Here is a 27,046-nt window from a genome sequence, read left to right as displayed (position 1 = left end):
GTTCACGGGAAGCACAAAAAAAATGAAAAATCCTATGCTTTTTATTGCAGGTTCAGTGTTAGTGTTTCGGAGAGCACAGCTGCATTAGAGGCAGACATTGTTCCAACTCCCCGTCCCCACGAGACTGCCACAGCTCATCAGCCCCAGGCAACTCCAGAAATTGTGCCTGGCTTTGCAGTGCAGACAAGTGTTGAAGTGAGGACCTGGACCCTCGTGTGACTTGCCACTGAAAAACAATAATGATCCAAGGCTCGCCAAGTGAAGATGCCAGCACGTTAACTAGCACCCCTTGCCCTGCTGCGAGACACACGTGAGCTTGTTCCCAGCACCCCGCGCAAGGATGCGAGCAGCCCTGCGCGTGGGTTGCCCTAAGCTGTCCTTTTGGATGTTCTGCTAACTTAGCTTTCATGAAGGTCCTTGCTACGCTGTGCGAGAGGTGAGAGGCCACTCAACTGGCAAGGAGCTGCCCTGCTGCTCAGCTCTGCCAGCAGCACGCAGTCCTGCCCAGCCGCCTGAACGACGCGCGCCCTTCCGCGCGCTCAGGCGAGTCAGTCAGAAACAGAAACCCAAAGGCTGTCTCCTCTTGCTGCCCACACGCAGCGATGAGCAGTCTCTATTCCCTTCTCATAAGCTGACAGCTACTTCTTTTTTGCTTTTCTTTCCCTCCCTACAGGGCAAGAGATAACACACTAAAAAAAAAAATTAAAAAGAACTCAAAACTTCAACACCACCTCATTTCTCCATCTCTCTTAATGAAGATGTAATCCCCCCCATTGCCAGCGGCCTCTTCTATTCACCTGTAAAGTGCTGGTCAGGTTGATTTTTTCTATTAGATCTCATGGCTCAAGACCCTGAAAACCTTCACGCTCCTACAAGAATAAACAGTTGTGTTATGCTTATAATTTATGGTATTGCCTTTTCATGCATATTTCTTTCTCTTGTGGAAGCCAGGACAGGGGCAGCGCCAGGTCTAGTCATCGACAGTGATGTTGCGAAAGAGATAGGCCATGGACTCGCCATTGTGGATTCGTCGGATGGCTTCAGAGAGAATCAAACTGATATCCACAGTCTTTATCTTGGGGCACTGCAGCTTCTGTACCTCGTGAGGAACCGTGTTGGTTACTACCACCTATGGAGGGCCAGAAAAGAGAGACCATTAGTTGTGCCGCCGATACGCTCACTCCCACTGAACAGCCACCCTAGATTAACTCCACAAGCGGTGGGTGCCTGCTGCTTCACAGTTCAGGGGGAGAAATCCGTGTATGTTAGGAAAAAAGATTAAAATAAATGGTCTCCCCCATGTGACAGTCAATCTGTTGAGGGGACCGGCATAACCAGCACTCTACAACAGCCACCTCCACACAGGCTGCCAGGTCCATTCAGATCGCAGGATGTGACATGTTTGTTACTAAGGGCGAGGTTTGAAATCTTGTCCTCTTAGTGTACCCAACAGCCCGTCATCAGCCGGGGAGAGGGACAGGTAGACGGTCGGTACAGTGAGAAAGCAGTCACACGCACCCAGCTGCGGCAAGGGAAGTGTCCGGGCAGGGGTGACTAATATCTGTGCATGAGGGAGAGAACACACACAGAAAAGCAGATCTGATTTGAACAAGTATTAATTACACACGCTTTTTTTTTTTCCCCAATGACGAACCAGCTAACTGAAAGCATCTGATGAAACCAGTCATTTCAGACATGAGCTATGTGGCAGGGAAGAACATCAGTTTGTGGGTTTTGGTGCCTTAAATCAACCCAGCCACCAGAGCCAGCCCTCCCTCCACAATCCAGAAAGACGCACCTCGTCGATGGAGGATTCCTCTATGAGTCGGGGGGCATCTGCTGACAGCAGCCCATGAGTAGCCATCACAAAAATCTTGTAGGCTCCGCGCTCTTTCAGGATCTCTGCAGCAGCTACAAAGCTTTCCACATCATCGATGATGTCATCCTGAGAAGAAACAGAAATAACATCAAAACCAGAAGTTTACCGTGCCTGCAGGGCAGGAGTGGATCTGCAAGGTACTGCAGCTTTGGCCACACACACAGCTGAAAAAAATAATCCCTGGCTACTTCAGCTGCTGTTGAGATGCAAGGACAGCCACCTGCACGACTTAAATCTGTGAATGCCACTTCCCTAATTTACGGACCCTTTTGCTAGCGTGCAAAACAAATATTGTGTCTCGGAAACAAATTAGTCCCTGCACGTGCACACACAAACACAAACAGAGCTTATCTTCAGCAAGGTATTTTTTTTTCCACGGTGATAGTAGCTGCATGTTGATTACTTACACTGCAGCGTGGCACAGCAAGTGTCAGCAGCTCAGCAAGTTTTTTTGTTTGGTTGGTTGAGTTTTGTTTTGGTTTGTTTGGGGTTGTTTGTTTGTTTGGGGTTGTTTGTTTGTTTTTTTAAAGACGTCAGGAGATTTCTCTGCATGTCCTGGATTTGTTGAGTATTTGTAGACATCTGACATTTGTAGATTGAAGGGAGCAAGGCGATTTCAGGGCTTAAAGCACTGAAATACGAACAGTTTTCAACAGAAAGCTGAAATAACCAAAGCCACCAGCAAAACCGGAGAAAATAGTGGTAACAATCACATTCCCATCCCTCCCCCAGAGCCCCTCCTATCCTCTGGGACACAGCAGCTCAAGAAAAGATGCTGTGAGGAAGCCCCTGCCCCCCTCCTCTCCATCATGCTCATACCACAATGATGGCAATTCTTCCTCCAACATCTCCAACCACAGTTATCGGCGGTTTCTCCTTGGCCATCATCACTAAAGAAGAAGAAAAAAAAGCCCAGGTCAGTTAGCCTTGAGTCAAACCACAACAGCTCCACCACGCACGAGGCCCAGTGCTTAACTGCGTCTTATATTAGTGCACAGATACAGCCGGGTGCTTTACCTTGTCCTGACGCTCACCTAAGTGGGTAACCACTCATTTAACCATCGTTTTCCTCCTCAGATGAACAGCACTGCTGCATAAAGACAAACCTCTCCGTTTCTGTGGGGACCACGGGCTGACCTCGGGGACAGTAAGCAAATCCAAATATCTAACAGACCCCTGTGCAAGGAGAGCTACAAAGCAGCACCTCGTTTATGGGACACGTCAGTCACTTTCTTTGTGCTCCAGAACAGGACTTGAAAAAAAGGGGTACCTCATGATTGGGAACAACAAATAGGCTTCTCCGAGCAGGACCTCTCAAAGGGCATATGCTTTGCAAGGTGCAATTTTTCACCTGTTGGACCCCCTAATTCATCTGAAGGATCCGAGACTCGCACTGCGGCTTGCTTGCTTTCTCTCATATCGCCAAACACACAAGGCTCTTTCAGGGGGTGTAAGGACCTTAATAATACCTGCTCAGGCAGAGAACGCTTAAGGAAGTTTGCAGAAGCAAATTTGCTGATTTTTTTTTTTTCCAAAGTGGATTAATGGAAAGAGCAGGACAAAATCCAGTTCAAATGCAGTTCTACAACTCAGTGCAACCAGCAATTGGAAGCAAAAGGATACATTGATGAGCTGTGCTATCTGCCACATGGTGAAGAGATCTACTGGGAAATCAGGTTCCACTCCCTCCTGACTCTACTTTGGCACTGACACAGTTCATGCAAAAACTACACATATGTAACAGGCTTTATCCTTTATCCTGAAAAACTTCCAGCAGCAGTATAAAAAAATAACAGGGATATGGACTAGGATGCACTGAGAGCGTCCAGATGTAACACAGCCTTCAGACTCGCACCAAACAGCAATCAGCCTTTGGTACTGGCCAGGGGCTAAGCCAAACCTCTCCCTTGCCAGAGGGTGCTGGCTGATACAGTGAATGCAGTACAAAAACTCCCAGCACGGAAAGGACGCGGTGGTGGGCACGCACGTGTCGTTAGGCGATAATCTGGGCTGATCTAACCACTGAAGCAAAGAGGAACATCCAGCATTTTGTAACACTTACCTGGCCCACCTGTACCCCCCCCGGATTTTAAGCTCTCTACGGGGAGTGCAGCAAAGTGTCCTACCGAGGCACCTGTACCCCTCCGCTTCATAAACTCAAGTCCTGCCAGCACTCTGGCCACAGAGGCTTCTCAAGTGCCGAGGAGTTTTGGACACCCTAGATGGCAAGATTTTTCTCCTTTAAGATAACCTACTTCAATATAATACTCGAGCAGCATGAGAACACAAGCCATTGCCCATCAAAAAGCCTGTCTGAATATTGATTTCTGCCCTCCTGGGTCAAAAAAGTCCTACACGGAACTCCCCATCCTGCACAGCAGGCTGATCCAGCTCTATTCCCACAGCTCCTCAGTGCCTGGGAACGCTCAGAGTGCAAGCACTGCTGGGTGAGCGAGTCAGGCTGAGGGATGCGATGAAAGCAATTATAAGGACCACAGCTCCCAAGATTCATGTGTAGAACTGTTCTTCATGTACACAACCTACCCTACGGACGGGTTTTCCGTAAGCCTACCCAAACGGTACAAAAGGTGTCCCATAGCTCTGTTTTGACCAAAGTTACACCAGTCATTGCTAGGTTTTGCAGTTAAAGTCACAGCTACCTTGGACTTGGGAGTTAATTGCTCTTTGGAGCACAGATTCCCCAGCCTCCCTTGCGCTGTTATTTCTGAGTCTCCTATCAAATGCAAAGTCACGTCTAAATCCTGAAGGGAAAAATATCCTTATGAGAAGGGAGAGTACTTGTAATGAACTAGGATTAAGTGTCACAAGAGATAAGCAGACCATAAATTTCAATTACAGGCACTACCTACCTGCTTAGATTAGTTATTAGTTTATTATCTAGTTTGGACAGTAACAAAACTCCTGGTGGGAGCTGTGAAATACCAGAAGGATTACATCTGGCTGCCATCCCATCCTTAGTGTGCATCCACAGATGAGTACCGTGTCTGCTTACAACAGCCAGGCTAGGGAAAAGAAACTTTCCTAAGCAAATGGTGAACAGGCCTCGGGAGCTAAAGTTCAGCACTATTTTACTCACAAACACATGAAGCTTCAGCAAATCAGTATCCTTCTGTTCCATAAAGGAAGCAGACACGCTCCTTGCTATGCTTAAAGGCTAACACAGCAGCTAGCAACATTAGCAGTGCTTCGCATCTCTTTGTTTTTAAATGCTGTATTTTAATTTCGCTTTATTTTTAAAGTATGGTAGGCAACACGTCGACCTACCCGGATCCTAAAGAGATGTTCTCCCTTTTTCTTGTTCAATTTCCTCTGCAAAGAAAAGAAAAAATTGGAAGGCAAAGATCTACCCACAACCACATCAAATCTCAAGAGAACTGCTCCAATGTGATCCAACGCAAGGGTTACCGCGGCCAGTTTCTTTTTCTTCAAAATCTTTGGACGCATGCGCAAGTCAGAACTGCTACGAGAAGGTGGCTTGAAAAATGATTCAAATAATAAAGAACATTTTTCTCCCAGACACAAAACCTCTATTTGTATGTAGACAAAAGAGGGCAACAGAAGTAAGCCACAGCTGTACTTCTGCCTGGCGTAACCCCTTGGATTAAGTACGAGTTTAGGCTAAGAGAGTCGCTGTTTTTTTCTTCTCTGGAGAGTCAGAAAAGATGCTCGTGGTATCTGTAGCTTGGGGGGAGGGGGGAATAAAGAAAAGGGAAAAAAACAAACCAACCACCATTTTTATAAAACAAGGACACCAAAGAACACTGAGGCGTGGTGAGGAAATAAGTTCACCAGCCAAACACTCCAATCTGCACTTTGGTTCTGGTGTGAGTAATAAATGCCAAAGCACCACGTGTTAAAGGCAAGATTATCACTGGCACAAAGAAACAGCATTCCCAGGTGCATAAACCTGTTGCTTTAATTAAGCGGTCAAAAATGGATTAAGAAATGCTACAATGGATTCTGTTCGGAGCTGACAGTGTGCATTGAAGTGATAATCACCCAGAAAAATAATGCTGCATTTACAACGGAGTCTATGAGCAAAAGGCTGCTCAAGAACAACCTGTTTTGTGAAGCGAGAGACCTGGAAGGACAGCTAACATCCCCGCGCCCAGCCTGAACACAGGCAAGAGGCAGGGGCAGGGAATCAGGAATGGACCTACGATCACTCCAGTTTTTCCACCCAAACTCTTCCTTCGCGGCAGTTCCCTGGGCCTGGGTTTGAAGCAGACCATTAGCTATCTGTATAAAGCACTGAATTTCAGAGCCGCTGAAATGATTTAACAGATGGTGCTCCACTCCTTTTCTCCAGGGAACATGCAAAGAGTCCACATGCATTTGTTCAAGCACAGCTGCAAGCTCTGAGACACAAAGAGCACCCAATCAAAGAGAATAACCTCGGAGCGACGTCCTGTCTCAAAGGCTCCGATTTCTGGGGTTTGAGCGATGTGAACTGTTGCTGCCGCTTCAGCAGAGCAACTTTAAGAAGTGCTATTGGAAGCACCTTCGGCATTTTTCTGTTACGGCTCCATACGACACCAGAGCATCACATAAGGCTACACTCTCGGGACAATAAATAAACCATTACACTGCATAACACTCGTTAATTAAAGGCACATGATCTCTACTAGAATAGGGAGAAAAGGTGCATGCCAGGACACAGGAGCGCAGCCAATTCACTAGGAAGCCCACGAAGAATGGCATAAAGCGTAAGTCATCGCTGCAGGGCTCTGGGGCTGCTCCCAGACATGGGTTTCGCCTCTCTTCTGGCTGTAACAACCACCAAGGACCCTGAACTGCAGAGTCTGGGGAGGAGGATGGGATGCTCCGCAGCGATCTGGCTGCAGCCCGGAGCAGGATGCCCCAAGGTCAGCCTCCGCCGCCCTGCAGGAGCACCCCCACCTTCCAACTGCCCCGACCCAGGTTTGTGGTAGCTGAGCCAGGCAGACCTGGAAACCGGTTCTGTTTTGACAACCAGAGGTTTTTCTGGCCAGTTTTGGTGTAAGGAAGCATACAGCTCTGGGTGAGTAGCACGTGTCCTACCTTTCACAACCAACAATACAGGGACACAACCGAACCCTGCTTCACTCTGCCGTCAGACCTCACACCACCGGGGCTGCTGGTGACAGTACACACGGCAGGAAGAGCTGATCAAGGGTTTTGTCTGATGTGCCACTTGAGATAGGAAGACACTTTTCAAAGGACTGAATTGGACAAGAAAGGAGGTGTAGCAGAGAGGGCAAGTACAGACACTCATAGCACTGCCAGCCCTAAGCCTAGCTGCGTTTTCACCTCTGTCTGGCAGAGGCTGCGACACAACCAGGATGCACTAGAAGCTTACAGACTGCTTTTAGACAGATATTACCTCTGTATTCTGCACCTCCAGCAACAGCCCGGCTCACTCAAACCCAGGTATCTATCAGATTAGAAAACTGGAGAGCAAAGCAACTTTCCACTGAGAGTTTTGGACAAGTTTGCCCCGCAATCCACCCCACATCTCACTGACAGACAGCTACCAAGCCACAGCTTGATTGTTTCACATTTGTGCCTTAGGCACGCAGGAATGTAAGGTCAGTAGTCAAGTGCTGAGTTTCTGCAGGAGATAAAATAAGAAAGTGGCGATACGCAGCAAATTAGTTTGTGTTTGGATAGCTGAGGCCTGAAAACAATTTTCCACTGGAATCACAACTAAACTGGACAAAGGCACGTTTCTGTACGAGCTACCAGTGACAGGGCTCTCCAGCAGTGACACGGTTGGAAATAAAAATACAGTTGCACTAATGCCCCTGTAGCAAGCAAATGTCAGCTAGTGATATTTTGGAGGACAGCATCCTCTTCAGAGTAGGAGGGGAAGGAAAAGGCCAAGAGTAGCCATGCAAATTCCTGTCTTGTTGGAAGGACGTGAACAAATCCCTTTGTCAGAAGGGGAAGAATCAAGATGAAGTCACAAACTTCACTGCCAAACCCCACCTGTCCCCCAAGGCCCAAGAGGAGTTTCACCAGCAACATAAGCATTGTTTAACTGATTGTATTACAGCGGGCCATGACTGGGGTAATGTAAAATGCCTGCGGTCTTACTTGCCTCCCCTCCACGACCTGCCCACAAACTGGTTGGGTGTTCTCCCTAAACTTCAAAAGACGAGAGGAGACGCTTATCAGTAGCCCTAGCCACTGCCGGTATAGTCAAGTCTCGCTGCACGACAGAGCTCCTTACCACACGCAGCAGCATGCATCCTTTCCCACCGTCACTTCTCGGCCACATGCACTGCGCTTTATTTCTGTCCTACCACCATCTACCTAGAAAGCTAAAATCCTCCTAAGAGGGAGCTGGATTTTGATTGTACTGTTGTTACTTGACTGCTGCTGTTGCAGGGACACAAGCAATCCTAAGAGGACGGCATTTCCTAGAACACAGGTTTCCTCCTTTTTCCTTTGCTCTGTGCTCCCACATCAGCAGCTTATCAATCGATGGCAAGAGCACAGGAAGAAGCTCAGCAATGCTCTTGAAGAACGTATTCACCCTAGCCACACAAACCTCAAAACCTTGTCAAAACAGACACTGGAACACGATCACCTGCCTGCCAAGATGAAGAAAATTTCCAGCAGTAACAATGGCTGCAGCAGGGGGGGAAGGCAAAGGCCAGCCCTCCCCTCCAGGCTGGGGACAGCAGCCTGTCTCAGCGGCTGTTCCCATGTTAGTTACGCTTCTGCATTTCTTTTCTCTTTCATTAGCTCAACGAGTTTTGCTGCCGAGCGCTGTAAAAGCACCACCTTTATCAGAGGTTCGTCAGTCTGACACTGTTGAGTGCACACAGCCAAGGAGAACAATACCGATGCTCTGCATGGCCAGAAAGAGTTAAATAAAAACTTCCCCCTGTACCTTCGTCTACAACTCGCTGATACCAACCTTTCCATGAGAAAAATTCCACTAGTCCAACTGCCGTTAGGTTGGTTATACCGACACAGCTAAACCAACAGCAATTTCCCACCAAACTTTGCTTTTTTTTTTGCCCAAAGGTAAGCAGAGAAGCTTAGTCTTACACGGCAGCTCTAGACCAGGATGCACAGTTGCGTTTTTGACCATCGGAGGGGAGTGACGTCCATCATCCATGTCCTGCTCTGTACACTGAGCCTCTCCGTGGATCACTGCTAGTCCCAGCCGCAGTCTCTCAGCGTAGGACTGAGCTCTGCAGGACAACCACAGCATGTCAGGGAGATGTTGGGCCGATGCAACTTCACAGCCCAGTGCAGCAGCCTCTCCCAGACCCAACAGGGCAAGCAACAGCTGCACCTCTGCGGCCGGCCCCCACCAAGAAACTTCACTGGAAGCGACTTTTCACTCCTCCTTAATATCCCAAAGCCCACTCTACCCCTTGGCTCTGCCACAGGGGGGGTCTCCCGGTGTTCCTCCATATGCTAAATGCTTTCTGAGACAGTCAGGCACTGCTGAAACTCATGCAGCAAGTCTGATCCTGGCCCCAGGCAAACCGCCTAGCTCTGCAGCAGCAGAGACCTCCCAGGTTTACTCCCACAGGGCTGGGACTGCAAAATTCAGCTGCCCATCTGCACCACTACAGACGCCCATCCCATTTCCAGCCACAAAGGACTTGCGGATCAGACTGCTGATCCATTTGCGACCCTCCCGTATTTTTCCTGGTGTATTTCCCATCAGCCCAGATCTTTTCCAAGTTACTTTTAACCAGCTAGTAAAGCATCCATTTACCTTTTAGCTGCATCAGGAGATTTGGCTACAATAACTGCATTTCTGTAATCTGGAATCTGGATGTGATAAAAAGTTATTTAAGTAAAGACCTTCCTGCTAGCGAGTAACTGATTTGACACATGGCTGAATAATCACACCCACTCTCCTTCCCCAGACCCAAATCTTCATTCTGTGGCAAGAAACTAGGGAGGCAATTGCACTCATTTTCAACACCAGTATTTGTGTATTCGACCCCAAATGCAACACAAATTAGTTTAGTGCAGGCAATACTGCAGGTCCAACTCTGCACAGGACTGCAGCTCTCGGCCTCCTTCCCTGCTGGTGCCCACAAGTTCTGGCCTGGTCTGAGGCGCTGAGCGCAGCTGTCCGAGACACAGGGCACGGGGAAGCCTTGCTCGCACCGTGTGGGCATAAATCATCATCTTTTGCACATGGAAAATAAAACCTCCGTGCCCTGCCCCCAAACCTGCTGTGCTCAGCATTCCTACACTCAGCCCAAGACAAAGTCTATCAATAATTCAGAGCAGTCAGACATCCACCGCAGAACAAAGGGGGAGGGGAGACAGTTTAATAGGATTTAAAAGGTGATTAGAGGCAGGAGCATAAATAGCATCTCTAAGGGCACTAACTCTACAGAGAGCAAGCTCATCTTCCGCTTACGGTCAAGTTCCATTTCTACCCAGGTACAATCATACAATTTAACTCTTTCCCACCTTCCTAAGAAACATGCAGCAGGTACCCCCTAGAAGGAACTCATTAACAGGACAAGTGACCTAGCCTGGCAACACAACCTCTGCACAAGCGGAGGCCCAGAGCCACTATCACATTAAGATGAGTTAAGGCAAGTTGAGATATATAGAACTAGAGTAACCTCACTTCTTCCTGTATATACTGAAGCAAGAAAGGGGATGCTCTCAGGTTGTCTACTGGGAAGCTGAAGAAGCCTTGAATTTCCTTTTGATGAAGGTCCATAGTGATAATGTGTGTTAAACCTAAGGGAAAAAAAAAAAAGATAACAATTCATTGAGATGACTCGCACATGGCTGGAGTTCCTCAAGTATCTCCATTTTCCAGACTATTTTAGCTATTACTCAGACTATTATGCCATGTGATAAAACAAGCATGAACAGGTTAATGTAAAAAGTTCCAAAGACATAATGAGAAACAGGCACGCGATAAGCCACAGCACTAGGCTGACACTGTATTTCACTATGACACTTCTAGGCCACTTCCCCAGGTACGAGCTACAAAGAAATAAAATTAAGCGGAAGAAAATGAATTCCCCCAAAGTGGCTCAAGGGCTCAGCAGCACATCTCCACATCGAACGGGAGAAGAACAGAAGGACAGACGCCCTCTGGGACGCTCAGCAGCCGGATGCACTGCAGCGTCCGGGCCCGCCACGCTGCTGCTCCCTGCGACACTCACCTGCCTTGGCGAGCATCGAAGCCAGCAGCTTGCAGACTATAGAGCCCCTCTTCCTCATTTTGCTCTGTTTGCTGTAGGGGAAGTAAGGGATGACCCCAATGATGTTCCTGGCGCAGGAAGTCTTCAGTGCATACGCCATTATCAGCAGCTCCATGACAGCGGTATTCACATCTCTAGGAGATTTGAAAGCCATTCCCAATATTAGTAGGTGTTTTTGCAATGCAACTGCTTTTCCTTTTGTAACCGTACCTCTCCTCATCAAACTTTCAAGCAAATAATGCTACATCTTATGGTAATGTATGCAAGACCCAGATTGTCATCACATAGCTCCTTCCATCATGCCACAGCACATTACAATCAGCTGTTACATGCACAGGACACAACTCCAGCACTCAAGACCTGTGGACCGGAATTTGATTTTGTGTTCTAACATAAGGTGTACGATGATTTCCCTCCATCACCACAACAAAAAAAAAAAGGCATTTTTTCATTTATGTTGGAACAAATGTCACTTCATACAGCATATTTTGCTTTTAAAGAAGCAGCACACATGCAGCCAACACAACTTCATCCACACTGGATTTATTAGGCTATTTTTATTTTTAACAGCGTAAGGCAGGTTATTTTTCCTGCCTTAAGAAATACTGCATTCTGGGGCAGTACAAAGTCCAGACGCATTACTTTGGCGGAGGTCAGCATCTCCATGCTATCTAGCTTATCTAGAGATGGAAGGAACAACAGTACAGTAATTGCTAAATGACTGTTGCTTGAAAGAAAAAACAAAAAAGCAACATAGGCAGAATATATCTGCAGACCACAGCAAGGAAAACACGTAAAACACCCCACTTCCCCAGACTGGTCCCCAGGAGGGCAACGCTGGCGGTGGCTCAGCCGTGGAGCCCATGGTGACAGAGCAGGGGCTGACCGGGCCATCTTTCCACACAGCAGCAGAGGAATAAACAGCGCAGAGCAGCTTAGAGCTCTGCAGAGCTTTTTTGGACGTTACCCAGATGTTGCTCGAGGACCCGTTTTCCTCCTGACCACCAGGGACGGCTTCCCCAAGAGCTCAGACACCGTTTTCCGAGCTGCTGTCCGTGTCACCCGTGACAAACCTCTAACCATTTCCATTTCTCCACTGCTCCCCCTTCCTTCGGAAATTAACCTCCGTTTCTGCCTCTCCGTTTGCGAGCGCTCTGGGTCTCTGCTCTCCCGCTGGCCCCGCCAGCCCTCGCGCACAATGCCGTTTGCACACAAGACAGCTTTGTTAGCTGTGAAGCACCCAGCCAAGAATTACATAAAACATAGCCCCCTGCCACGTAGGACAACGAGCAAACAAAGAGCTGCTTCTTCCCTTTGGTGTTTTAGCTGTGCCAGTGGGGCCATGAGAGGAGAAAAAGATGCTACTATCAGTGTTGTATAATAACAAAGTGGCCAAGCTTCAGTCTATTTAAAGTTCATCCCAGAAATTCAATATTTTCCATCATTATTTTTCAAATTACTCTTTAAAAATATATATATATATTCACATGGAAAATAGATAGAGAACAAGACCGCTCCTGGGAGAAAGGATTACCACTGATTTCAAAAAGCACCAGCAGTCCTGCTGCTGCGAGACACTGGCAGCCATATCGATGGAGAAATTACCGGAGGAGGAACACCTCTCTCAATATTCCAGCAGGACCCCACGCTGGACTCTGGGAAGCTCCTGCAGACAGGCACTAGGCAGAGGCGTACGCATCTGTCCAGAGGGGCTTGTCGAGGCGAGAAGCGCCCTCCTGGATGCTCCGTGCTGAGCCAGCCGTCACGCTGATCCGCTCCTCCGCAAGGGGCACTGACCTGAGCCAAGGGCACGGCCCGGGGTGGGGACTAACGGGGGAAATAACATCCGCAGCGGAACCCCAGCCACTGCAGCTCCAAAACAGGTACCCAGGAGAGCACCCCGGTCTCCTTGCTGCCCTCCCTGCCTCCTGCCTTGAAGCCGTGCTCCCAGGTACTGCTGGAGAGCCTGAGCCGAGACCGCACACAGGCCCCGTCAGCTCATTCCCAGGACATTTAGAGCCAGCTCAGCTATCCCCCCACGCCCTACTTACCACCCCTCGCCAGCAGCCCCGAGCCTCCCTCGCTGCTCCTCATCCCTGCCCGAGCCATCCATGGAGATCCCCGTTCTCGGGGCTGAGCAAATGGCTTACATGAAGCTGCCAATCGACTTTGCAACAACCAGCACCAACACTCAGCACTAAAAGACTCCTTTCACTTTTAGTGTATCACTAAACCACCAACTCCTTCGTTTTTCTACAGTCTAAACACGAGCTACTTGGTTTTCCCTCATACGAATGCTAGTCCACACACCAACAGTCTTGGATGATACCCATTCCTTGTAACTTTTTTAGTTCTGCTATAGGCTTTTTGGACAGGGAGCTTGTATCAAATATTCAGGTCTTTCTGGTCTCTCTCTGTGCATTTAAGATGCAGACTGTGAAGTCACACTGCAGCATAACAAGGTTGTTTCCCTCTCTACTCCTTTCCTACTAAGTCCTAATATTTTGTTTGCTTTTCAAACTGCTACTGAGCGCGGAAGTCCTATTTTCAGATTATCCAACACAGTTGTTGTTTTTACTCTCCTAAAAAGCTCCCTGAAACCCTCTGCAAAACTGAGATGCCCTTGAACCTGCCCTCTCAAGCAATGCATCAAGGCACAGCTGCAGCTTAAGAATAAAAGATGACTTGGCTGCACAACGGTGGCTCCTCACCTGGAGGGCCTTGAACATTTTGGCTAAAAAGGATCTGTTTCTTGGCCCACAACACTGAATTCAGTTTATGGAAAAACAAGGGGATCGACAAGTTAAAAGCAGGGGAGGTTTTCCCCTACCGAAACTATTGCTGTCTCTAATGCTATGAGTTATCTCTCTCTGAACACCTTATCTGTTTTATGTTTACACAGCTCTTAGTCACAAGTTATTTCAGAGAACTCTCTCACAGGGGACAACAGAATGGCACTATTCACCCGAAACATAATCCCGCACCAGGGGATTTTCATCTTGCGGAGATTTAGTTGCTCCCTGAGGGAGGGAACACTTGGAGCATCTCTCTGGAGAGAGGTGAGCTCTAGGAAAACATCTCAGCCTGCACAAGGAACTCCAGAAGTGAGCAAGCTGCCCGTAGCCCTACTGATCTCTTTAACAACGGGCTGAGCATTACAAAGAGGAAATGAACTTGAATTCTCACTGGGCTCTGTTTCTTTGGCAAGCAAGGAAAAATTCTGTTTCAAGGGTATTCTGCTACCTGCTTGAGCTCTGGTACTTATTAGTTCTTGTGATCTCCAAAATCTGAGCAGAATTTGGTATTTGGAAAAAGCTATCAGATCAGGAATATCCTTGTTTTGCTAACTGTGCAAAAGGCATCCTATCAATACCTCATCTCTGAAAACAGCACCTCCCCTACTCGTAGTTGGTCATTTTGCAGTTATCATTTGTACCACCACCCTAGTGCGATCTCGCTACGCTCTTCCTCAGCCAGCGAGCAGCAAGGCTCCCGGTGTTAGCAGCTGGTGTTCTAGGCCCCTGGTTACTCACAGCACTTCTTTTTCCTCTTACTCCAAGGCTAGAACAGCCCAAAATAAAAACCAAACAGGCTCACTTAAGAAAAGACCCAACATCATTAAGAACTGTAAGAGGACAGGAGGGAAGCTACGGGCTTCCACCTGAGTTCAGCTTCACATCGCTGCAGTGAAAGGGGAAGAGTAATCCAGCCCGTCAAGAAAGCAATAGCTGCTGTTGGTTGCTGGCTCTGCTGCTTGCTAATTGGAAGGCAGAGGAAATTACGCATCCTGAAATAGAAATGCCAGTCAGAAATCACCGAGCAACTGAGCCTGCAAGGACACCAACACACAGACCAGGGATGTTCCACTTGAAGCCATCAGTCATACTTGTTCCTGCCTCAAGTGACACACTTCAGCTATTTGACGGGAAGCTTCTCAGTTTGCTGTGGCACCAGCGATCCTCTGGGAATGTTAACAGCTTAACACTATGTGGTGTCCTAAATGTAAGGCAAAGCAATGACAACACTGGAAAGAGACCAGTTATCGTGCCGGCTAACGGCGAGCAAACCCATCTAACATCTGCTGAACCAGAAATTCAAAGCATATCACAGCTGTAAAACGGAGCCACAAGTCCCTTACCTGGGGATTGTCTGTATAATGAAGATATCCTGTCCCCGGACGGACTCTTTTATCTCAACTCTCGTTTCTGAAGAGGATTGAAAACACAGTCAGTTTTGTTTCCAAACATCAGATTTACAGTGATAACACACCACGTTTTAGCAGCAGCTTTGCCCACTGGTCAGGGCAGACGAGCGCTTGCTCCTTTGCCCTTTCTGCACATACACCCACTACGCGCACGCAGATAAGCCAAGCGGATTCTCCAAAGCCTGGTCTTGAGAAGTGAAGAGCTCGCAGGACATACCAGTGAGTTAGCTGTATTCGCAATGCAAAACCAGGCCGAATAGCTGTTCTCTTACACGAAGAGGACAATTACCTAACTCTCAATGAGAATCCTTTTCACTTCTCCAGGCTGAGCGCTGAAAGCTGCCAATACCACATTCATTAGTGCACAACGAACCACCCAAAGCAGAACAACCTCGAGTACTCGATGGCCCGGTCAGCTCCACGCAGGCTGGGTAGCCCAAGGCAACACCAAACACGGAGTTCAGAGACAGAACTCCCCAACTTCACTACCAAGGTCAAGACACTTCAACACTGACATGAGCTGGAAACCCGGGTCTCTGCTGAACACAATTCCTACAGTCCCAGACTCGAATGCAAAAGCCAAGCCCCAAAGTAGCTCTGCAAAGCCAAAGCAATGACACCAGGTTTCCCGAGGTGCTTCTCTTCGCCACTCATTTCTTAACAGTTGTGAACTAGAGGGCAGGCATAAGTGAAAGGAGAGAAATATCTACCCGGCTACCAAAATCGAAGTCTAATTGCCTGGGCACCGGCAGCAACCTTAAGGGACTCTGCTGAAAGCAGACTGATTTGCTGTGCAGTGATGAGGAACGACTTCAGACCTTGTAGCAAGTGACCTGATTTAAAACTAACCCCAAGGGGCAGCGAGCTCTCACTAGCGCGAAACACAACAGCCACCCCAGCCATAACCACGGCAGCTTACGCACCGCGTGGCCTGCTCTGGCTGTAGGAGCAGCAGCACTACCATAAATCCTCACGCCGAGCCAGCGCCCTTTCCATCCCTCCCTCTCACCTGTATCAGCTCTTTCGTTCTAGTCTCTCCTGCAAATAAGGTAACCGAGGTCTTGAACCAGTAAATGACTCAGCTACTGAATTCTGTTAGCCAACATCCTTGTGTTTTAGCCCAGCATCTGAAAATGGACACTTGCTGCATTTAAAGAGATGAAAGCAAGCTCCAAGAGGCACGCTCCCCAGCACAGCCCCCAATCTGCACTCTTTAAAGCAAGAGGACAGGTCCTTGCTAGGGCAGCTGTAAACTGCCTGTGGCAGGGGAGGGCTGGAAGAAGGGGGTCATTTAAAAGTTTGCAAGGCAGACGCTTAGAAAGCGGGCCATTGCTTTTAAACCTGGGAGACTTCTGCTAAGCACAAGAGAGTGTAAGATTTTGCAGCAGCTAACGCCCGAGGCAGGACTCTCCTTTAGATGAGAGTTAGCTGATGGGCAGACAAACAAGCTAACAGGAGAAAACAAGGAACACGTTTAATTGCTTCGTCCAAGGTCAGACACAGAGGTTTAACACTGCCAGGAGCAGCAGGAACATCACAGCTGAGTCACTGCACTTATTAGACAGGTTTGGTCGATGGAGTTACCCAGTATTTCTAAGATTACTTCAAAACAGTTGCAAATAGTAAAGATTTCTCTTACCTCCATTGGTTTCCTGGTACACCACGGATTTCCCCAGCTCAGCACCGAGACGCCTGGAGAGAAAAAAGGAAATTAAAAACGGAGGAACCCAGCGGTTCATGATCCAAAGCAGAGACTGGACCAACCATTACACACCAACAAAACACAGCATCGCCCAACAGAGAGCCGAGTGCCCCAGCCAGGCTGCAGAACTACGCGTCCTCCCCTTGCCCGGGGGTCTCCTTCCCCCGACGTCCCCGGGGAGGGCCCTGGGGCGAGCTGCTCTGCGGCAGGTCGATGCCATACTCGAAGAGCCAGTCCTTGCACGACTGACCAGAGGCCGTGTCTCCTGACGGCAAAGGACATCTTGCCAGCCTATGCAATGCCACCTTAGGAGGATCTGTTGTGGAACTAAACATTAATGATTTACTCAGACTTGATTAATGGCAACTGAGTCACTTTTTTTGACTCCACATCTTCTTCTCCTCCCGCCCCCCCCCAACCTTCCTTCTGAAATAACTCAGCTGATTGAAGAGATTTTAAGTTAAAAGTTTTCTGATTTTTTCAAATTACTCCTTCCTCTTCTCAAATGTCAAACCTACACCATTCATCATAACAAAGATTACAGTCATTCCCTTTTTTTTTTTTTAAATGTATTTCTTATATAAGAAAGATTAATTTTGAAGAGCATTTTAAAAGGCTCCAAAAGGCAGACTATTCCCTCAGGTGACACTTCTGTATTCAACTGTACCGACAAGTAATCCATTAGTATTTAGAGGCACATGCGCTTTAAGCGTGAGCCACAGCTGAGACCCCGCAGCAGCGAGACGCCTGGGATAGGTGCGTCGCTGCAACGCAGCTGGCTGGAGCACAGGGCAAGTCCCTCCTCTCTCCCAGGGTCTGCTGGGCGGCCGTGCCCACGCGCTGGGCTAGGAAACAGTTAACGCCTGCGAAATACCTTTGTTCAACACCTGGATTACAGCGGTAGTTTCCTGCCTGCACATATACTGTATTTACCTGGACACATGCCAACATTTTGTGAATCAGGACTAATCCTAAATAAAGAGCTTACATCGGTTGCTGGCTCTCCCCCGGTCTACTGCCTTCAGCAGTCGGTCTCTCTCTATCTCCCTAGCCACAGACTCAGCCTCGTACTTAAATTGTCACAAAGATCTGTTTTTTCAGAAGTCAATGAGCAAGACAGCCCAACACTGGCATGCTGCTGGCCCACCAGCAACTGCTGGACTCAGCTATGAGCCCACAAGCTGGAGGTCTCAGTCAGAAGCTGGCCTGGAAAGCGCGCCCGGGACAGCTGCGATAACAGATACTCGAATGCAATGTGATATATTTGCTCAGCTGGCTACGAAGCACGTATTTGGCACACACATGTTCCCGATCGTGTGTATGGCAGCACATTTTGCTATGGCTGGGGCTGGTGAGTAAACTCCTGCATTGAGAATCATACGTGCGAGATTGCAACCAACCCGGCTCACGTACTGACTGGAGCATCACCCAGGGAGCCTGCGGTCCAGAGCAGGCAAGCCACCCAAACCTCTAATTTGGCTTCTCTCACCAGCCCCGCTGGGTTAAAACTTGCAGCTGCAATACAAAAGCATCCTCAGTACCTTCAGTATCTTCAAAAAAGAGCTGGCAGCTGGTCAAGCAAAGGCAAGCCTGGAGACCCCAGGGACAGATGCACAGCAAAGGTGAGTTTTGCAGATGGGATCCATCGAGCACTTACTGCCACCCGTTGGGATCCTGCTCTCCTTTCCGATGACGGTCAGGCATTTGCAGCCACTAAGCTTTGGCCTAATCGCTGCCAAGGCATCCGAGTCGAAACAAGCTCAAGAATCACACACAGCGAACAAACCAGTGTGGGGGGGGAAATGTTTAATGACTCACACTTGTTCCTCCACAACTGCAGGGCAAGTCTTGCAAGCTCCCTTTGGAGGCACGTGCGCCCTGACTTCACTGCAGACAGCACATTCCTACCTCATTACTGGAAAAAAAACCCTCCATTAAAGAGACTGTGCAAGTGCCTTTAGTCAACCCTGCATCTCATGGAAGGAGGGAAAGCTTCAAAAACAGTCCAGCTGGACCCATCTCAGCAAAACACCCCTTGGAGGGTGGCACTTCCAATGCTAAGAGGTGGCGAACAAACACAGCAAAGGTTTGTGACACTCTGCGAGGATGCAGCTGGCAAGAAGAAACCAGAGCCCAGTGGTCCCCTATTCCGATCGTACAGCAGCAATGCAGTTTCTGTGCTGACAAAACAAGAAATCGGAAAGGCGAGTTTTCTCCCCAAAGGAAGGAGGGACACTGAACAGCTCAGCTTGTCAAACCTGGGTGCAGACAGCAGCAGAAGAGACACTAAGCAGCAGCCAACTTAAAGGAATGAGTGGTAGAAGATTCCTCTGGTCAGACAATAAATCCCATCTCTGCTCCAACTGTTGACTGCAAGTAAACAAGAGGGGTGGCGATGGGAAGGATACGAGATAAACCTGCCCATAAAAAGTCATACATCAACCCTGCCTGCAGCGCTCTGCAGCCCCGCAAGCTGCAGGCAGGGCAGACGGACCGACGGGCAGCTCCACCAAAGCAGCTCAGGTATGTTTACCCAAGGGGCACACCTGCCACTAAATCCCTTTCTGCAGGTTTTGCGTAAGCGGAGACTTCAGCCAGTGCAGGAATCTGATAAAACCTTGATTTAGCCAAGGCAATTAAAGAGGGCACTGTTTGTGCAGCTCCTGTTGTAAAACACCGAATTCCATGGGACTTGTGTCAAAAGGGAGATTTACGCAGAAGTCAAGGGCAGAGCACAGCCTTAGCCACCACGCAGCCCACGAGCAACCACTTGTAACAGAGTCCAAAGATAAATTCCCCCTCTCCGTCACCTCTCCCTTTTTCCCCTCCATCCCCAGCTCTTTTCTCTCTAAATCCTCCCCGTGCAGAAGTTCCCAATTGCTTGTTGCTTTAGGCAACAGAGGAGTTAAACCGACAGCAAGGACTCTGCATTCAGCTTCAGGACTAACAGCATAACCGTACGAGCAGGGGCTATCACAATTACCGGATCACTTGTCTGCAGACACGAGATCTACATGAGGAAAGAAAATGCTCTGGGTTACCTCCAGCGGCAGCTCACGCCCCCGCAGAGAGATACAGCTCCTTCTGGCAAAAATAATACTTTAGGTCCTGTAGGTAAATCACATCTCCAAGCAAAATGAGCTCCATTGACAAAAGGCCTGCTGTGTGGTGCTGGATTTGGCTACAGGCAGGTGAGGGCTTTTGCTGATACTGAAGTGTTTAAGGCTGGAGAACGGTCAGGCTGAATTAACGCTATTTGCAGAAATCTCACTTGCTAACCAGTGCCAAGCAGACATCAGAGGAGAAGTTCACTTCTGGAAGCTCCCTTCTCCGTCCAAGAGAGACGGAAACCCAGTTTGGTGGCGTTTTTGTTTTTAAAAGCAGCAGTCTTCAGAACTGGGGTCTTTTAAAAAAGCTGTGCACATACAGTCCTGCCAGGCTCAGTGCAGAGGGCTGGGCACAGCGGACCAAGGTATTACTGCCCCAGGCTGCTCCCACAGTTTCTAACGCCACCTCAGTGTAAGCTTTCCCTGCGTGACCACGCTCTGCTCCGGATGGGGAAAGCCCTGCTCCGCTCCGCTCTGCCGCCCTCGCACCAGCTCCGCCACTAAACCGACTTCTCCAGGATCCAATAGCATCGAAGAGAAAAATTCTCTTTATGGCTTTCAAAATCCTACTCAGACCAGTAAAAGTTTATATTGATCTGGAATTTCTCTATAAACATTGCCCAGGAAAGATGATCTAACTTTCCGCAGTCTCAACACATGCCAAGAGGATATTAAGCTATGGATGCAAGAGTGTATATAAAATCTGTCTCAAATTCACAGCCTAAATACGAACAGCTCAGAAGTCACCTATAGTTTAATGAGGAAGTGACACACTGCAGTATTTTAGGAAACACTATGAGGTTGTATTAGACTGTACTTTAAAATGCTCCTCTGAAGACTGTCGAAAACCACCGTACCAGGCTCTCAAGACAAAGGACAGTCACTTAAGAGACTTGACGTTTAGCTGAATCAAAATTCAAGAGGCAAGCGCACTTGCAGTATTTCATGCCATCAAAGCATGTTTCAGTACTGCTGGGAAGGGTTCTCAGCCCGGGCTGCGTTTCCTTCTCCCACTCTGTGACAAGCACCTAAAAGACATTTGTAAAGTTATCTCCGAAGGAAGCTTCCAGCCAGCTCGCAGTGCAAACATTCAATTTGAAGAGAAATCTGCATATGGACAAAGCCCTTGACTATGATATGATTTTATTTTGGCAGTATCCTCTTCATTACACTTTCACTGGTCTCAGCTCTGCAGATACCTACTCTCCCCACACCTGAAGCCTCCACGAACCACTGCAGACTCCAGAAGGAGCTGGAGCTGACAGCAGAGGATCTGCTTCGTGCTGGACCGTGGCGAGGGGAGTCCTCATCGCTCTCTACAACTACCTGAAGGGAGGCTGTAGCGAGGTGGGGGTCGGTCTGTTCCCCCCAGTAACAAGCGATGGGACGAGAGGGAACGGCCTCAAGCTGCGCCAGGGAAGGTTTAGCGTGGATATTAGGAAAAACTTATTCACCGAAAGGGCTGTCAGGCCCTGGCACAGGCTGCCCAGGGCAGTGGTTGAGTCTCCATCCCTGGAGGGATTTAAAAGACTGGTAGACGTGGTGCTCGAGGACATGGTTTAGCAGTGGGCTTGGCAGTGCTGGGTTAATGGCTGGACTCGATGATCCTAAGGGCCTTTTCCAACCTTAACAATTCTATGATTCTACAATTGAAAGCAAGCCACAGCCTGACTTTGAATTGCTTTTCAAACTCGAGCAAATCTTTAAATAAAGATCAGTCAACTGGTCCAGCTAGCACAGTGGCAGCTCTGCGGTGTATTTCCTAATCTCCCACTTCAAGAACAAGCCAGGAAAGGGAAAGGAAACAGCAGCTTCCTGGATACAAGGCCATATCCCTGTGTAGATGCCCTTATAACTATCTGAGCTCTCCTTTACCTCTCTCCATCCACCCGGCATGACTGGACACTTGAAGAACAGTCCCTGCTGCTCATCCGCCACTTGTACCCGGAGCCATCCAGCACTTGCATCATCTGTTCCAGCCATGCCAAAGCTGAACCACTGCAAACACCACGCAGGTTTTCCTCTAGTCCTACCGGTCTGCTCCTCGTGAAGGAACCTGCCCTAGGCCTGGTGCTGGCCAGCACAGAAAACCACCGCGCAAAGCCGATTTACTCAGCCACATTACATGCTCCATCTAAGCTGCATGGAAAATCTCAAAGCCCAACTGCTCCACGCTCGCACTACTCCAGCACTGTCCCCCACCTGTAACCTCTCCAACAACACTACTTTTTACTTGGTTATTCTTTTCCCTTTCCAAAATCCTTTGATGCAGTTTCACCCCGTAATATCTGTTAGCCTCCTGCCACAGTGCTGCACCTTCTGAGATGGAAAAGAGTTGGTGCCACCTCCTCTCCTCCCGTAGCACCACACAAGAGCTCTTTCCAGAAGGCAAGAACAGGGTTTGGAGACGGGGGAGAGCAGCAGCACAAGGTTACTGTGGTCTGACTCCCCTGTGCCATCCCCTCACACGCTGGCAAGATGGCCTAATGAGGGAGGCTGGCATTACTCTTCCTCCATCCCACCAGAAATTGTCCTTCAGCCGAGGGAGGTTGCTGCAAGTCCTCCTAACATACTCTCTCTTCCGAAAGCAGGGCTCACCTCCCACTCATTCACAGAAACCACCACCCTGGTTTTAGTGCTCCTTACCCAGCTCCCTACGACCAGAGATCAGAACACAAGTCTCCATCTTTTCCTCACTACTCCGCGTTGTCTGGGCTCACAGCATTGCTTTTATCTTTAGATCACCAGCACCTTCCATGCTGCAAACCAAACGAACGTCTAGAACACTCACATCCTGCAGGCTGCAATGAGTTTACGACAGTACCACGTCCCACATAAGAGACCTGCAGGAGCACTGGGGAGGCATCAGCAAGCTTCAGTCAGCGATCCCCTCCAACCCAAACACACAAGGGCGAGTGGAATGCAGTATTTGTACCCTCTGTGCCAAACACTGCAGTCAGAGGGAGATCTAAATGCATCTGTTGGACTCCAGAGATCAAAAAGACTTGCTAGACCTCCCTCCCCCGAGCAGCACACAAGGCCCTTTGGGGATCAGCACTGATCACAGAAATTCTCTTTCTCCCCTGCAAATGCAGCTTGTAATCAGGTGCCAAGTGTCCTAATTACAGCAGGAGTTTTCTTTCCATTTGGGATAGAATTAAAAAAAAAAAATCCCTCTCAGTTTATAAGATACAAGTAAACATATGGTTTTATTTATGTTTCAGTGATCCTGAATCTAAGGAGCATCTTTATTATTGAAAGTTTCACAAGGTATTTGATTCTCACAAGCCAGCACCATCTCCTCTCCCTGGCAGACGCTAACATAAACAAAAGCTCTGACAACTCAAAGTGAAAGTTCGACTAACCATTTAGTCACTCATCCTACAACCAGACAACAATGCACAATGGGAAATTGTAAAGATCGGAAGCGTGCCAGAAAGCCGTGCTCAGAGCCTGAATCGAAAGCAACTCTGGAAGTTTTGCACTAAATGAAGTGAGGAGATTGAACAGCTTTCAGATGTCTGATTTATGTCACACTGCTCCTCCCCAGGCTTGAGATTTCAAAAAAGGATAAGCCAGGACTCCTCAAGTATCGATTTTAACGTCATACCTACAGGCAAAGAGCAACAGAGCCTAGATGGGCAAGTGTCTCAAGGGGCCCTACTCCTAATATTGCGTGTTGTTTTAAAGTTCTTTTACTACTCACACTAAAGGTCATAAAAAAACTTTAAAAAGAACGCACAATATTAGAGGACTCACCCTTATAAGACTGCTCCAATTCTATTAAAAGGCGCAACTGACCTCCCCAGCAAAGTACAGGCTGGGATGCGACAGCAGGAAAGCCAGCAGTCGCGCATCTTTTGCGACCTGAAAAAACAAGGGATGTATTACAAACATGTTGAAACAGCCCCTGAGCTCCTACGGGCAAGTCAGTGCAAAACCACCGCGCGAGATACTGAAAATACCTTTATTTTTGGGAGACTTTTTACTGTGGGCAAATCCATACTGTTAATGGTTCCAGATTTTGCACCCCGCTCCAACAAAACCTCATCTGCATATAATGCTTCACGCCCTTCCATTTCAGAGTGGTCACTACTCCCATTTTACAGACAGTAAAGCTATGCGTCCTTAAGCCTCAGTTTAAGCAGTAGCTGAGCATCACACTGTCGTGCTCATACCACCACCGGAGTATCCAACTTCCCCACTGACGTGCAAAAAGCCCCCATCGCCTCCGTTAAAAGCTTACTTCGCGAAGGACAGCCAGGAGGTTGCTCTCTGGATCCTGCTGTCCTTCACCCTCAGAGCATCACTGGGAAGCCTGCAGAGGGTTACAGCAGCACGTCACACAGCCAGCTGTGTGCGCCGCAGCCTGGGGAAGCCTGCTCCGCGTCTCTTCTCATTACAGCTTTAAAAAAACAAGTGAGTTATTTTTAAGACAAAGAGCAGAGAATGAAGATTGCCCATTTGCTCTTTCAGTCCTGAGAACTTGGAGCTCGTCCCCAGGGGACTTCCATTACGTTCTGCATTGACGCAACAGGACAAGCCTTGTAAAACCATGTCCCAACTGTTGCAGCAAAACTTACTTACTTTTTTATATAGAGAGACTTTATTACTTTATTTTCAGAGTTGTATCGGTGAAGGGAAAGTAATATGGAACTGACCAAATATAGCAAAAATACATGAACCAAACACAAGGATTTCCCTCTCCGCCTCACACCTGAAGAAGTCCATCACTGTTGTCCAACACTCATCCCATCAACACCAGCGATCCCAGCCAAACAGCCAAGTCAGCTTCGTGGAGATAATCTGCACTAAGGATTGAACGCACTGTTTATAAGCTAGCTGGGCAAATAGCGAAATGTTCTTCCAGTTTAAGGTGGCAGCACACCTGTATTTAGTAATGTTTCCAATTTAAGCACACCCTTGGAGACAGGAATGGGCCAGCAGCTGCCTAAGGGGCATCAAGGATGTTATCTGCTGCGGCAGGCAAACGAGCACTGAGCCCCCTCGATTTTGGGAGCAGCTTCCTATGAACTGCAGCTGAGAAGCAGCAGAAAGGAATCCCAAACCCTGCTTTAGGATGACAGCTCCCCAATACACAGATGTCTGTCTCAGAAAAGCCCCTTCAGCTGGGAGCGCCCCGATTTGAACCAAACTAATTCAAAGCAAAAGATCAAGTGTCAGGGTAAAGTCAGTGCTCCTCTGTGCAGTAAGAAACCCATTTTGGAGGCAGCTGTTACACACCTCCTTCAGCAGGACCCAGCGCATCCATCCCTGCCAAGTCAAGGTCAAACTGTGCCCAAATCGATAGGCTGAAAAAAAAAAAAAAAAAAGGGGCACGCTTCCACGCCTAAACTAAACTCTTTTGTTAGCATGCGTTGCCCACCTCTCCTACCCCACCAAAATGCAGATTCACTAATCCACTTTGGTTAGTGCAACTGCTGGTGCTGCACCGAGGTCCACGCAGGCAATGCTCCCCGCGGCCCAAGCAGCGAAGCCGTCGGGCACACCAGGTCGCCAGCCCGTCCCCACGAAAAGCAGCGCAGAAAGTTCTGACCATCTCCCAAAACAGTTAAAAGACTTTCTGAGGTTTGTTCAGCCAAGTCTCACCTTCTCCCTCCCCAGAAGTAACAGCCATTGCTGCAATCCAGCCTTTTCAGCACTGAAATGGATGTCAGAGAAAGGCGGAAAGCAGCCGGTGCGTTTTCATCGCTGGGTCAAACTGAGTTCTCGGGAGGGATGAGCCGGCGCCGAGGAGAAGGGCAGAGCTGCTGAACGCTCCCAGCGCAAAACCTCTGCGGCAAAGGTGTTCGCAGCAGACACCTTTGGCTTGGGAAGGCGGGAGGACGCCACAAGCCTCTCCAGCCGCTCTGAAGGAAGCCTGCCTGCTCGGAGGAGCTCTGCGCGGCGAAAAGAAACTTGAAAGAGAGGGAACTTACTCCGTGATCCTCTTCGCCAGCTCGGTGCAGGCTGCCGTGGAGTTGGCCGAGAAGACCCGGTAGCCACTTCTGGCTGCGTTCATCGCCAAAGAGTCATGCGACCCCCGTGGAGCTCGAAAGTGAGAAAAAACAGATTTATAAGGCAACAACAGCTTCCGTGGCATCCTTTTCTTCCTCTCCGCCACGATCACCGCCCCTTAAGGGGTGGGGAGGAGGAGGAGGGGAACCCTTCCGCTACCCGTGGGCTTGCTGGTCCACTCCGGTGGCAAAGCATACAGGGGAGGTGGGAAATACGGCTATTAAAATAAAATGGAGCAGCACCAGCCTGGGGGGGGGGCGTGTGTGTGTGCAGAGCACCCCCCAGGACCCAGGCCTCGGGTGACCCCAACCCAAACCCTCACCCAGAGGCACCTCATGCAGCAGGGGAGGGAAGACCCCCAAAATTGAGGGGGGGAGCAAGGGAGAGAGGGGCTCCCTTGGCTGGAGAAGGTGGGGGTGAGCTGAGGGGGGCGCGGGAAGGCTGGAAGAGGGGGGACTAAGGGGGTTTCCCTGTGAGGCAGCAGAGCTGGAGGGGGTCCCTGCGGTGGGTTAGGGGGTCCCCGTGGTGTGGGGGGGTCTCTGTGGTGGGGGTCCCCTCCCGCTTCCCCTCACCCGGCCAAGCGAGTTCCGCCACCCGGCTAGAGCGCCGCTCCCCTCGGCGGCCATCTTCTCCGCGGGGAGAGACCGCCCCCGCTGCCATCTTAGTTGAGGGCACAGCGGCCGCGCTCTCCGCTCACAGCGAGAGAGGGGTCTCACCTACTGCCTGAACAGCGCCGGTACCTGAGGAGAAGGCGTGAGAACGGCGTAAACTCTCCCTCCTCGCGGGGTGTTGAACCGCCCGCTTCCCGAGTGCGGCTAACAACGCGACCACCTTCCCCTTCTGCCCGGCGGTGCGAGGCACGGCCTCATATGCTGCCGCTTCGCTGCCCGCGCCTAAGATGGCGGCCGCTCCCACGGAAGCGCTGCGGCG

At 49.2% G+C, this 27,046-nt stretch overlaps 1 protein-coding gene across 14 annotated transcripts; it reads right to left on the bottom strand.

The window, feature by feature from the left end:
* Positions 1-23: 23 nt before the first annotated feature.
* Positions 24-27,046, bottom strand: PRPSAP1 (phosphoribosyl pyrophosphate synthetase associated protein 1). Of its 14 annotated transcripts, XR_015703158.1 has the most exons (13): positions 26,689-26,826; positions 26,038-26,149; positions 16,929-16,981; positions 15,224-15,290; positions 11,047-11,219; positions 10,497-10,612; positions 9,621-9,676; positions 8,939-9,084; positions 2,699-2,769; positions 1,799-1,945; positions 1,519-1,561; positions 916-1,129; positions 24-226 (listed from the first exon to the last, which is right to left on the bottom strand). XR_015703158.1 is itself a non-coding variant. In XM_087750537.1 (12 exons), the coding sequence occupies exons 1-12, from the start codon at positions 26,774-26,776 to the stop codon at positions 1,041-1,043; spliced, it is 1,161 nt and encodes a 386-aa protein (XP_087606663.1). In that variant the 5' UTR covers positions 26,777-26,826; the 3' UTR covers positions 24-1,040. The 14 variants fall into 14 exon arrangements, 11 of the variants coding, with proteins under 11 accessions (XP_087606663.1, XP_087606665.1, XP_087606664.1 ...); XR_015703156.1 differs by lacking the exon at positions 1,519-1,561; XM_087750537.1 differs by having other exon boundaries at positions 24-1,129.

This window comes from Nipponia nippon, unplaced genomic scaffold, assembly GCF_047370975.1.
Source record: "Nipponia nippon isolate SJK-2023a ecotype South Korea unplaced genomic scaffold, ASM4737097v1 scaffold_14, whole genome shotgun sequence".
Classification (NCBI taxonomy): Eukaryota; Metazoa; Chordata; class Aves; order Pelecaniformes; family Threskiornithidae; genus Nipponia; species Nipponia nippon.
This window is presented reverse-complemented; position numbering and strand designations above follow the sequence as displayed.